This window comes from Balaenoptera borealis (assembly GCF_965194805.1).
Source record: "Balaenoptera borealis genome assembly, chromosome: 17".
NCBI lineage: Eukaryota > Metazoa > Chordata > Mammalia > Artiodactyla > Balaenopteridae > Balaenoptera > Balaenoptera borealis.
The window spans coordinates 31393327-31408018 of NC_138876.1; the positions used below are offsets into that span (position 1 = coordinate 31393327).

The following is a 14692-nucleotide window of genomic DNA, read 5'->3' on the forward strand; positions in this document are numbered from 1 at the left end:
GAGGCTGGAAGAAATGTTCTCAAATAGAAAGTCAGAGATAATTCCACTAAGCAGCCTTTGGCAATACAGGTGAATGCTAGAGACACATGGCTAGGGATATTGTTGTTCTACAGTGTGTACAACATGAAGCTTGAAGACCATGGCAATGAATGGGCTCAGAGACGGGTACTGGAAGAGATAGAACTGGAAGGGGAGCAATGGAGATATCTAACAATTCTAATATTTCCCTGTGATGTGATCAGGAATCTCTAATTCTTTCCTCAACCACATTTCTATGTTAATAACTATCTTAAAAAATGTAAGGTGGAATTTAATGTGTGCATTATATCATTATTAAGTCAATAAAATTTTGCCTGTAGTATCCTTTATATGTGTATTTCCTATTTGTAGAATTCAATGTCACAACCCCACGGGAAAATAAAACAAGGCTCTATTCTGATTGAATGGCAACAATAAAATGAAATTTCTATGTCAAATTTCATTTGTTGAATTAAACAGATTGTGATAAGTTTACTATTATGTATTAAGAAACCTGGGACTTTCTATTTATGTTCTGTTTAATTAAGTATGCATGTTGCGTGATTCCAGCATGCAGTTCGCTGAATAAGACTCGTTAGCTACTGACAGCTGATATATTCAAGAGAGAGGGCAAATGTCACTAATATTAGAGACACCTAACCTTCTATATAAAGGTTGTTTGATCATTATTAAGCACTTACCTGGGCTAGCATAGCAGAGATTTAGCATATTACAAAGATCTTTGTCCTCAGGAGAAAATGGGAAAACATCAAAGGCACAACATATAAATATAGAAATTCTAGAACACCTCCAAAACAGATATTGATCACAATTTAAAGTGATTTAAAAAATTCCTTCTTTGTCAATAGTCCTTTGATATTTTCAATGAATAAAATTACAAGACTTCCAAAAACATGAAATTTGTGTCACCACGATAGTACGTTAAGTTATTCCTTGGCACAGAGGTACAATGTTGGAAAAAAAGCTAGGCTCACTTGCTGGCTAACAATTCATTCAGGGGTGTAAGACTGCCTGAAAAAACTGAAACTTACAATATACCATAGACCTTTGGAATCTGTGATGGTTAATTTTGTGTATTAACTTGGAAGGAGTTTTGGTTGAGATTGACAACTGAATCAGAGAACTTTGGGTAAAACAGACTGCCCTCTGTAATGTGGGTGGGCCTCATCCAATCAGTTGAAAGCCTGACTAGGACAAAAAGACTGGCCTCCCCAAGTAACAAACTTCATCTACACCACTGACTCTCCAGCCTGCTGACCTAAACTGCAGATTTTCACCTAGCCGGTCTCCATGATCATGTGAGCCAATTCCTTATAATAAATCTCTCTCTCTCTCTCTCCCCCTCACTCTCTCTCTCTCTCTCTCTAGACACACACACAACACACACACACACACACACCACACCCTATTCTGTTTTTCTGGAGAACCCAGACTAATACAGTGTCCTTGGAAAATAGTCAAATTTAGGCATGTAAAATCCCCAAATGCCGAAAGTCTATAGTTTTACTTATTTAATTTGGAGTGTCTTTTCAGTTTTAAACTTGACAGATTTTAATGCACCCATTTTTACAGGTGACTGAGCAGTAACAGTAGTCAGTATTTCTGGATAACTCATGTATGCTACCTCATTTAGTCTTTACAAAATTCTGATAAGCTAGGTAGCATTATTATCCCTATATTACAGATAAAATTTCTCAGACAGTATTGGATTGCAACATGGGTTCTCAAGTCAGATTGAGGTGACCTTGGGCTAGTCATTCAACTTCTCACAGTAGCAGTTTCCTCCTCCATAACAAAGGAGGAAAAAACGGATATTATCTTCTCATATACTTATGTAAGAACTAAATGAGATATAAAACTTATAAAGCACTTTGACCCCTATCTGGCCCAATGAAAATATTAACTATATGTTGCTATTAAGCATGAAATATCTAACAAGATAATGAGGTGTGAGCAAAAGATTATTTATTTCTGTGTTCAGTGTGTTACATGATTCCAAGGAAAACTTTTTGTCAAATCAATTCATTTGGTGTTTCTATATAGCCTATATTTCTGGAAATGTTCTATATACATCCAAATGCCTGGTCTGCAAAGGCTTCCTGCAGAAGGTAGCATATTGCTAATGCACTTCAAGATGGGAACTTGAAAGATATAAAAAGGATTTGACATCTGGCATGGTGACTCAATTAATTACTGTGTTGGATTAATTAGTGTGCTGGATCTCTTGAGACAACACCATGAGTCTGAACAGAGTAACATTACATCGGTTGGCGAATAAGCAATTTAAAAGGGTGTGCTAATTTAAAAGAATGTGCTAATTCCAAACTTGATTCCAGGTTGGGTAAGGAAGGTTTAGTAGGCTATATATTTTATGATAAAGAAAATTTATCTTCATGATATAAAACATATATTAAAGTACTGTCCAAATTATAAAGAGGTAATAAAATTGTGGTAGTTTTTGAATTAACTCATAACTCCTCAGTCATGATAGTTATGAAGTATAATAACTAATATTTTGCCCAAAGTAAGAAAAAAAAGAGTCTACCTCTAATCACTGCATATTTTCTCCCAGAGATTTTTATAAACTTAGAATTCATGTAAAGAAATCCCTAACAATTTTATCATACTCAAATCATGTTATAGATACTATTGAGGAGGAGTGTGGCCTGGTCTTTAAAAACACAGATTCTGGAATCAAAAGGCCTGAGCCTTTATTTTCTTATCTATAAATATAATTTTAAATAGATCCAAATTCAAGGGGGAAGGATGGGAGGAAGGGATAGTTAGGGAGTTTGGGATTGTCATGTACACACTGCTGTATTTAAAATGGATAACCAACAAGGACCTAGTGTATAGCACAGGGACCTCTGCTCAATGTTATGTGGCAGCCTGGATGGGAGAGAAGTATGGAGGAGAACAGATACATGTGTATGTATGGATGAGTCCCTTTGCTGTGCACCTGAAACTATCACAACACTGTTAATCGGCTATACTCCAATATAAAATAAAAAGTTTAAAGAAAAAAAGAAAAGATGCTCAACATCACCAATTATCAGAGAAATGCAAATCAAAACTACAATGCGGTATCAACTCACACTGGTCAGAATGGCCATCATCAAAAAGTCTACAAAAAATAAATGCTGGAGAAGGTGTAGAGAAAAAGGAACCCTCTTACACTTTGGTGGGAATGTAAATTGATACATCCACTATAGAGAACAGTATGGAGATTCCTTAAAAACTAAAAATAGAGCTAATGTATGATCCTGCAATCCCACTCCTGGGCATATGTCCAGACAAAGCCATAATTCAAAGAGATACATACACCCCAATGTTCAGAGCAGCACTATTTACAATAGCCAAGACTTGGAAACAACCTAAATGTCCATTGACAGATGAATGAATAAAGAAGATGTGGAATATTACTCAGCAATAAAAAAGAACGAAAAATGCCATTTGCAGCAACATGGATGGACCTAGAGATTACCACACTAAGTGAAGTGGTCAGAAAGAGAAAGACAAATATCACATGATATTGCTTACATATGGAATTTTTAAAAAATGAATGATATAAATGAACTTATATACAAAACAGAAATAGACCCACAGACATAGAAAACAAACTTGTGATTACCAATGGGGTAAGAGGGGGAGGGACAAACTGGGAGGTTGGGATTAACGTATACACACTGCTATGTATAAAATAGATAACCAGCAAGGATCTACTGTATAGCACAGGAAACTATATTTAATATTTTATAATAACCTATAAGGGAAAAGAATCTTAAAAAGAATAGATATAAATATGCATAACTGAATCACTTTGCTGTATACCTGAAGCTAACACAACATTGTAAATCAACTATACTTCAATAATAAATAAATAAATAAATAAAAATAGAACCAAATTCACAGGTTTGTTCTGAGGAGTAAAGGAGCTAATCCATTTCCAATTCTCCATATAGTGTCTAGAAAAGAATAAGTACGAAGTATAACTTAGACAATTGTTCTACAGAAGTAACAGTAGTGTCAATATTAGTATTAGTAGTATTTAATGATATAGAATCAAAAGTAAATTCTGGAAAAGAATGTTATTGTCAAAAAAATTTTTTTAAGTATATTTTAGCAAAGCAACTACATTTTAAAATGGGGAAAATGCTATAGTTTAGGGAATTAACATGAATTAAATATTTAAATCCTAAGAAAAAAGGAGAAAACTAGGGTATTAAGATTATTTTCTATTAAAAGCTATTCCCCACGATTGGTTTTTGATACCCTAAAGAGCATTCATTCACTTCAAATAGTATCAAAAACACCAAAAACTTCGTATCTATAAATTGAATGCTTTAAAAGATATTATGTATGGCACAAGATAGCTTTAGAGTGGTATAGAAGCATGAAAAAAGAACCAAATGATATCATCTGTCTAAAAATATTTCACTGAAAAATTAAAGTTCCACAAATAGGTTTACTTTCCACACATCACAATTTAGCATACGTTAAAAATGTGTAAAAAGCACCAGTCTACATATATATAATGATACAAAGATTAATCAAAAGTTGCATTTTCATAGAGATATTATGTTGATATAATAAAGGGGAAAACATGCATTTCTTATATCAACAATAGCTGCCACTTCAATGGCAGTACCCTCTTGAAGAAATATCAGAGAAATGACTAAAGTTTATGTTGGTGTCTGATATACAGTGACAAATAAGATAAATATCTTATTGCCTAAAACATTTTTAAAGCAATGCTAGAGAACCAATAGAAACCCCCAGATAAAATGGGTTTTGAATAGCATTTAATTCAACCTTTGATGTTGACACAATCTTCCTCTTGCCTTTGCTTGATAAAGCAGTATAATAGCTAGTATTACTCTATCAAAGGAATCAGTAGAACAGTCCACTAATACAACTCAACCAACTAAGGTCTGCAATGTTTGTGAAGCCACTTCTCAAACCCTTTCTGAAGTAGGTGCACTGGACCACCACAAATTAAACTGCCCAGATTATTAAATATTTAGCCCAGTCTATCAACTAGTTTGGTTCTTAAACACATGTACAGTCTCCTGCTTCATCCTTTTATGGATTAAACACATGGATTTAGGAAGTAAAGAGCACACCCCTAGAACCTCTTATGTTGTTTGAAAGTTTGATGACACAAATGTTTCTTATTTATTCCAATCATTACTTTTAGTTAAATCAATGACATCTGTCTCATCCACATGACACTAAATAAGCAAAAATCCACACATACCAGTTTCTTTCATGTAATAGCTTGAAGAAGAAATTTCTTTCATGTAATCAATTGAAAAAGGAAAGCAATGTTGCTGAGTTGAGCACACTTGTCAAAACCCCCCTGGGAGTTTTTATGTCTCCCCCTGACCCCCAGTGTAGATGGAGATATTTAGCAGGCATGAAACTCTTCCTACGAAAATGGCATTTAGAGAGAAGGACTTCCATCCATATAAATAATTTCTGGATATCCTAAAGAATATAAAACGTTTTTATCCCCAAGTTTTATCACTTGTATTGTTACTTATAATAGGAGAAGTCCTAATGTCCTGATCCCTGGAATTTGTGAATGTTACAAGGCAAAAGAGAATTAAGAAAGCAGGTGGAATTAAAGTTGCAAGAGTACCCTAGATTACCCAGGTGGGCCCAATGTAATCACAAGCGTTCTTGAATGTGGAAGGGGGAAACACAAGAGTCAGAATAAAGATATGAGACTCTATCAGCCATTGCTGGTTTTGAAGATGGAAGGGGGTTGGAAGCCAAAGGTTGTGGACAACCTTTAGAAGATAGAAAAGCAAAGAAAACAGATTCCCTCCTAGAAGCTCCAGGAAAAAACTCAGCCCTGCAGACACTTTGATTTTAGCCCAGAGAGATTCCTTTCAGACTACAAGATGATGAATTTGGGTTGTTTTAAGCCACAGTTTGTGGTAATTTGCTACAGCTGCAATAGGAAGCTAACATTCAATTAAGAAATAAAGTTTAAATGTAACCAAATATTCCATCTTTCCATAACTTTTTAAAACATCTAATCAATCAATTGTCCATACAATCTTTTCTAGAGGTAGACTTTCTGATCTCAGAATTTTTACAAAAAAGTTAACAAGAAAAATTATAATGCTGATTACTCATTCTCACTCTTAAAGGTACAAATAGTATTACCAAGCAATATCAAGGTTGTTTATTCCTTGTTCATCATGTAAACATGTAATGTATGACAATTAATTTGTGTCATCTAAAAAATAAAAGCATTTGTATATATTATTAAATGTGGACAATATTAGTCTGGCTAAGCAGATAAAGCCACAACCTTATAAATTACCTTACTAGATAACCATTTAGTATGATTAACCTGTTTCCTTCTAAAGTCTACGTATAATACTGTCAGAGACAGACCACTTGGAAGACATCCCAGTTTTGTGGTCCATGAAAAAGAAAAAACGGTTATTTTTAGTGATTTCACTGGGAAGCAAGCAGAGATAATTTCTGTGCTATGACAAAGTATTAAGAGTCAACCATCTCAGAACATCCACATACCAAGGAATTATTATTCAGGTCCATCTTCCCAGCGAACGGCCCCCAGGTGGTTCCCACTGGAAGTTGCTGCCGACTCTGAATTTTTCGTTCTCCATCTTTCTGAAACACCTCCAGCTCTCCTGCAGACAATGAACACAAGAGGCGTTTAAAGTACTTTCACTTGTGCTTTACCAACAGCCGTCTCTTTGTGTCCTTGCTTTACACGAACAATATTCTCAGGATTCATATAAAGAGAATTAATTACGTTCATCTGAAAAACAACTGATCTTGGTATCCTGAGAGGATAATAAAACTTGTCCTTATAATTATATTCACATTTAGTCCAATTTCTTTCTTGAGCTTTGCACTTATTACCTACTGAAGTCCACTCTATTTAGTAAATTCTTAAGAAGCAGAAATGATAACACGTCCTCAGAAAGCATTGATCCAATGCCAAAACAGACAGACCAGAAGCGTTAAAATTCCTATATTTGATCACCAAAGTAACTAAAAAATTACAATTAAAGATATATAACTTAGGCAATAACTGTATTACAATGATTCAAGACTCTTGGTGAACAACATGGAGAGCTTTTGAAAGCACTTGGCAATTTCCTGAATTTACTACGTTTCAGTGGATAGAACAACTATATGTGCAAAAAATGGACATTTATGTTTTTGCAAATTAAAAAAATGTTTAATCAAAGTCATTACTTTTTTATATTTGTTACTTTAGGTAAGATTCTATGTTACCAAAAGGGTTTGGACAAAAACCCTTAAGAAACAGCCAGTTTAGGATGGTCTTCTTCCTTTTATTTCCTCCTAATTATTACTTTGGGATAATTAAAGAGAAACAGGAAGTAAAGACAGTATACGCACTTGCATAAAGTAGGAATTCATCAAATGCTCACTCAAGAAATAAATGAATAGATTAATAAAAAAAGAAATAAATGAAGCCTTCAAAAATTTAAAAATTGGTCATTAAGCCTAAACATTGTTTGGAATAAATGGAAAAAAATCTCGATCAGGAATTGGAGACCTTCTCTTTAAGTCATTAAATCTATGACAATTATGCCTGAGAGTATTACCATACTATCACATACATTACCATATTATCACACTATTTTTTATATTTCAAAATATTAATCTTAATAATATAATTTATTGTTTCTTTTTAATGGAATTTCCTCTCAGTCTGCTCAAGAGCAGACATGAAAATGGAAGGAATGGAATAGGAAGAAGTATGAATGGAAACCAATATAGAATAGACAGCTGAGGAAAGTTCTAAATAAAACAAAATATGTTCAGTAATTACACTTTGCAAATGATATATAAATCATGGTAGGTAATATATTATGAAATATTTGCCTTAATATGGCCTTAGTTTCTTTTCAAGTCAATAACTAAATTTAAATATATAGATTTAATCTTGAGGCTTTTAAAAGGAACACCATCGAATTACAGTTTTCAAATTATAGTTTTTCCAGATACATGCTCAGGAGTGGGATCACTACATCATATGGTAACTCTATTTTTAGTTTTTTAAGGGACTACTGCTCTCCATAGTGGCTGCACCAATTTACATTCCCATCAGCAGTACAGGAGGGTTCTTATTTTTTTCCCACAAACTATAATACAAAAAGATACATGTACCTCAATGTTTATAGCAGCACTGTTTACAACAGCCAAGACATGGAAACAACCTAAGTGTCCATCAACAGATGAATGGATAAAGAAGCTGTGGTACGTATACAGAATGGAATATTACTGAGCCATAAAAAAGAATGAAATAATGCCGTTTGCAGCAACATGGATGGATCTAGAGATTATCACAGTAAGTGAAGTAAGTCAGACAGAAACAGACAAATATCATATGATATTGCTTATATGTGGAATCTAAAAAATGATACAAATGAACTTATTTACAAAACAGAAATAGATTTACAGACATATAGAAAACAAACTTATGGTTACCAAATGGGAAAGGAGGGGGAGGGACAAATTAGAGGAGTTTGGGATTAAAATATACACACTACTATATATAAAACAGATAACCAACAAGGATCTACTGTATAACACAGGGAACTATACTCAGTATCTTGTAGTAACCTATAATGGAAAAGAATCTAAAAAAGAATATATATATATATATATATATATATATATATATATATATATATATATATATATATATATGACAATCACTTTGCTGTACACCTGACACTGAGACAACACTGTAAATCAACTATATTTCAATAAAATTTTTTAAAACATAAAAGCAACACCATCAACCTGAGTTAAATTATATCTATTATTTCTCTATTTTTGTGTCACCTCTTTTTAATAGTTACAATACCAGACATCCCTTTTCATGCTCGACCCAAAAACAAAAATCAAAGTAAATAAACAAAAATTAGTTAAAATATTGTGTAATGGTTACATTGTGCCCATTATGAAATATAAATTTATCTGTCTCTGAACAGTGAAGATGTAATGGAAATAATTCCATGTTCACAGGAAAAATTTAAATTCAAGGACTACACCACCATTTATCCATCTTCTCACGCTTCCTTCCTCTTCTGCTTGTCAAATACACTAAAAATGGACAGTGTGTGTCTGTCTTATTAAATTAAGACAGACACACACTTCTCACTTTTTTTTTCGTTCTTATGCATCAGTAGCTAAAGATGATCAGTAACGAGGCAAATGGACCCCCAAAAATTCAATAAGTCTGAGTTTCTGAAACATAGTTTTATAAATAAAAAACATGTAAAATAACATATTAATGCTTAAATATCAAACCCTGAAGCTTACCCAGAATCCAGGGAATATGGAACAATAATAACTTGTTTTCTGCATGCAGAATAACAAACCCATTTCTGAGATTTTCCCTTGAAAATGTTTTTCATCCTCATACAATCTTTTTGATTAATGCATTAGAATCAGAGACTTGTATAGAAAATCCTCAAAGATAGAGCATAGCCAACAACCTGTTATGATGTCAAATAGGACTCAGTGGGAAATATCCCTTAACGTATGTATGCATTTTCATATTGATAATGCAGTTATTTAAAAATTTGGGATAATTTTTCTATTTGAAAAGAGACTGTTTAATTTCTATCCGATGGTTCTTATTTTTCATTCATGCTTACATTTTAAACAATTTCTCTACAATTTACCCTCTAAAGATAAAATACATTTCAATCCTTCAGCTAAACACTAGTTTAAAATGTTCTTTTCTACATAAAAATGATGCCCAAATAATTTGCTTGTTTTTACACACTAAAAAAAAAAAAAGGAACCTAGTTATGTCACATTTCAAGTGATACCAGAGGAATCATGAAAATCTTTGAAAACCCTTTAAAAATGTAATTAATCCTCTCTTTCTGCCACTGACATTTTTCATTTGAAAAGGGTTCAGACTCAGTCAAACAGTGACTTCTTATCTATACCTGTGGATTTACAAGCAGGTCTGTCTTTTAATGGATTAAGAACTACAAACTTAGGGCAGATCATGAAGTGATACCCAAATATCTCCAAAGTTTTTGAGGTGTCTTTGACTATGCATTAAAATTTTAAGCAGGCCAAAAATAGTTTTATGAGCTCTTAAAGATGGCCATAACAGAAAGTCCAGTAACTGTTCAAGCTCTCAAGTCAATCTTTTCAACTTTATTAGACAAACAGGCAAATTTCAGTCTCCTTTCTTGCTTATCAAGATGTCAGATGTTATTTTGAGGTTTGGGGAAATCCCTTCTGTTGCTGAAACAATTAAATTAAAATATTCATTTATTCAGAGCAGCTTTATAGAAAACTATAAGCACATTGCAAATAGCATTTATACACTACCAAGACTACATAGTTTACTGATAGCAAGAGAAATAAGATATTGTATAAACAGAAATTATATTTCATTTAACATACATGTTGCTTAAGAGTATAATATTTTTTAATTTTTTCAAAGATTAATAAGTGTCATGAAATAGAGGAAACATTATTGCACTAAATTAAGATTAAATTTTAGTCCCTCTATCAAATAGTCAGCTGAATGGCCAGGAGTAGGTTATGTCTTTTCTAAGTCTTTGGTTTGTCATTGTTAAAGAGGGGTTTGCACTCTCTTGCTACTTGATAAGGTGTCCATGACACCATGATTTTCTTTCCCTAGATGAGATATATTATGAGAGGTAGAAAGAACACTGAGATGTTGGATCAAAGACCCAGGTCCTAGAACTAGCTTATCATAAAAAGAATGTTTGACTGGAAAAGATCAGAGACTTCAAAATCAGAAAGCAAAGTTCCATTCTCATTTGATTTGTTTACTAATTCTTTCCTGCATCCATTCATTAGTTTATTCATTCATTTATTCTACTAATATCTATTGGGTAACTACTAAATACCAGATAGTGGGTTACACCCAGGCATAAAGCAACCAACAAAACAAGCTTGGGTTCTGGATAAATCTGAGGAAATGTAATCCATAAGGCTTGGTAAGTAGAAGTCATAGAACTTAGTGATTATTTAGATTTTAGGTATTAGGGAAGGAAAAATCCAGCAATGATCTTCTCATATCTGGCTTGCACAAATGGGCCAATGGTCATGTACCTATTGAGATAGGGTACACAGAAAAAAGAAGATTTAAGGATAAGGAGTTATAGCTTGGAAATATTGAGGTCAAAGTGGCTTGGTAAGCAAGGCAGGAGGTGATTTGGGGTGGAGAGGTACAAGCCTGTGACTCAGAAGTGAGGTCTTAGCTAGAGTGATAAATGTTGGCATTTATTTATTAATTAAAACCAGCTTGTACACGGTAAAAGTCATAGAATTTTTGAACTAGGAGAGAGTATAACATGATAAAATAAAAAGATCTAGGATAGAGTTCCAAGGATCTTCAAAAAGCAGAGGGATGGAGGAACAGGCACAGAATATTTAAGAGAAGTGTGAGAAAATAGAGAATAAACTGGACATGGTACCATAGCATCTGATGGATTGATCAGGAATTTAAAGGAGGAGGGATCAATTAAGTAACCTGAACATTTACAAAAGTAAGAAAAGGACTGGGAAAATTCCTTTTGATGAGATGGAGACCATGGGTGTCTGCAGTGAATGGAATGTTTTAGAATGGGAGGCCAGCACACAGATTCAAAATCGAATTGGAGAAAAGTAAGTGGAACAAGTCATGTGATCCTGAGCCAGTCCCTTAACCCTCTCAATTTCAGTTTCTTCAAACCAAATAGGAATTACAATATCTTCCTCATATGGCTGCTGTGAGGATTCACTCAGATAACATAAGCAAAGTACCTAATAAACATTTACTATTTCACCACAAAGAAACTGAAGCATTCTAAGAGCATGTCCACATACTTCCATCATCACATCTAACTATTCAGTGTCTGTGGTCACATTCCTTCTTTAACACCTCTGTCCAAAATACTCTCCATACCTTCACTTTTAACGTCCTTTTAAATATCTCCTGGATTTACCTTTCTTATCAGCATTTCCCAGTTTTTACCAACTCAGATGTAGAGGACCAATCAGCCTCAACTCACTCTACAGCTCTGATTTGGGCTCCAAATTCCTGCCAGGATAAACGTATTAAAACTCCACTTTCGTCTTGTCATTCATTTGTGCAAGTCCCTTCACTAGCTTCCTTTTGACCATCCCAACTTGAACATCTATGCCTGAACCCTAATATCACCGCAAAGTTGCTCCACAGAATGTGCTTGACTGCCTGTTCTGCTCTCCAGAGTTTATTCTTCTTCTTTCCAGTCAAGAAGCTCTTCCTTATGGTACCTTCCTCCTCATCTCCAGTTTAACTCCCACACCCTTCTGAGAATTGTTGCTGCTACCTGGCAGACACACCATCCTCCCGGCTGCCCTGATAAAACCCTATTAATGTTGCAAGATCAAACTCAAAGGTATTCTCTTTCACCAAACAACTCTGAACTCCAGAACAAACTGAGTTCTCCTTCCCTAATTCTCCCATAACATTTATAGTCCATGCAGTTTTGCATTTAATTTTTCCCTAGTGGTTTCTCCTTGATAACTTCTTTCACCTCAACATCTTGAACTTGAACAGGTGCATTTTTTATTTCTGTTTATTCTATGGTAATTAATATAGTTTGTGATATGTGGCAATTGCAAAATACAAGTTGAACATCGTTGATTGGATAAGGATTTTCGTAAGTTCACAGACTTAACCGTAGCACAGTTAAAGTTGATTTTAAAGACAAAAAAAAGTTGTCTTAATACGTGTCTTCTCTTTGTATTACAACAATCATACATTTCATTTGTTCAACATTTTATTGCATTAACTACATTACCTCATCTGTGAAACATGGAGCAGGATGAAAAATTTTTCTTTTCTGCCCAATTCATATTTTTAACATGCTGGGTAAGTTCACACAAAATATTTGAGACACATTGGATGGACTAATCAATTTTGGTAAAAGATAATATTGTTAGTGCTGAGGGCTGTTTCTCTTATCTTCTTGATAATGTATACTTTTAAAAGTCTGTGATTACTCAAAGACTTATGATAGCTTCACTTAAAAAAAAAAGCCCTGAGTAAGAAATCACTACCAAACATACTGCAGCTTTTAAGATATCAACCCACTTTTTTTGTCCAAATAAAAGAAATCTACTGGTGGAAACAAATACTTAAAATCAAGGGAGATACCCTCAAATCTTTTTTTATTGAAGGTGCTATCAAGTCATTGTTTTGTTTCTTTTTAATAGAGTCCTTTTGATGCCTCATTAGAGAGCAAAGTATATGAAAACTGTAGCATACCAAAGGGGAACAGACAAGATGTGGGCCTTTTAGCATAATTATCAGCAATCATGCTTCAACTGAATTCAGCATTAAGTTGATGGCATAAATGTATATGGTATTTACAGAACATCCCTTAACTCCAGGCTCAGATTTCATAGAAGGACATGGTTGCAAGTAAATGAGATGACAGAAGATCCTATTTCATTTGCTGAAAATAAACTTCGGATTGGTTTGAACGTGGTTTTAAATATATAACCAAATCTTAAAGCAGACCACATGAATTAGCTCATAATGTTTATCAGGTCTTACTACAGCAGAAGGCTATAGCGTCAGAACCCATATTTATATTTTCTTCATGGTTGGAAAACATTATACATCATGGTATCAAACATGGACAGCCCCGAAGTCATGCTGAGTTCAAAAAGCACTCAAAGATTCTAAAAATCTCAAAACATTTTCAAAGTCAGCCAAGGTGGCTGAAGTATGGCAGAGCTCTTGCTATTTTATGGTTTAACCATTTGACAGCTGCCTGCCAGATACATAAGAGGGTTAGATGATCATTTTACTGCTGATTATCTTTACAGCCAAACTGCAGTCTTGCCACTATGTGTGTTTCCTCAGGCATTAATAACAGCACGTTTCATCCGCATTCTAAGACAAACAGTGCCATTTATATTACACTCTGTTGACCCATCTCAAAGCATGGTTTGGCACAGGAAATGATAGTTCTTGGTTAGTAGCTACAAATCGCCTTATAGGGATACCTTTTCTAATTTTCCTTCTCAATTTTTGAGTCATACAGTCATCACACACACTAAACTACAGTTTTGAACATAAACTTGAAATACGACATTCCCTATTCAAGTACTCCAGTCAAACCCTGATAAATCAGGCTGGCCATGCAGTGATCTTATCCCTTCTGACTTTTTAATAAATCGAACCTTGTAAGTTCTTACTGTTGGAAGTTGTCACTAAATGAAACTGTGACCTTATCCGGCGCATGAACTTATCCTGCTGACAACTACATTTATTGTGTGGATAAGAAAGGAAAGAAAGAAAAAAAAAAAGAGTAAAGAAAAAAATGAGATATTTGATAATTCTGATCTTAGCCATATGTAACTCTAACAGATGGGATCTTTTTGATGTTCCATTAATGATTTGCCAAAGATGAGTCTCTACTTAGAGAAAAATGCTCACCTAAGGTAAGTGCTGGGGGCACTGCAGATGGTATTGAAAGTGCATGAAGAGGTACTGGGTAACAGCAGCGAATCAGAAGCTGTTAGTGTAACACAAAGAGCCCTGAATTAGCTTGTAATTGCACTGGAAAAGATAACATAATGGTGGTGGCAAAATAGAAACATT

General features: G+C 34.1%; 1 protein-coding gene across 3 annotated transcripts in view; it reads right to left on the reverse strand.

The window, feature by feature from the left end:
• Window positions 1-14692, reverse strand: part of ZFPM2 (zinc finger protein, FOG family member 2) — a 459273-nt gene that overhangs the window by 215858 nt on the left and 228723 nt on the right. For 2 of the 3 annotated variants that reach the window (XM_082364233.1, XM_082364232.1), the window contains exon 4: window positions 6589-6707. The exons of the other annotated variant lie outside the window; for it this stretch is intronic. In XM_082364233.1, coding sequence (XP_082220359.1) covers window positions 6589-6707 — 119 coding nt within the window. The remainder of the gene's footprint in view (window positions 1-6588; window positions 6708-14692) is intronic. 3 annotated transcript variants of the gene reach the window in all.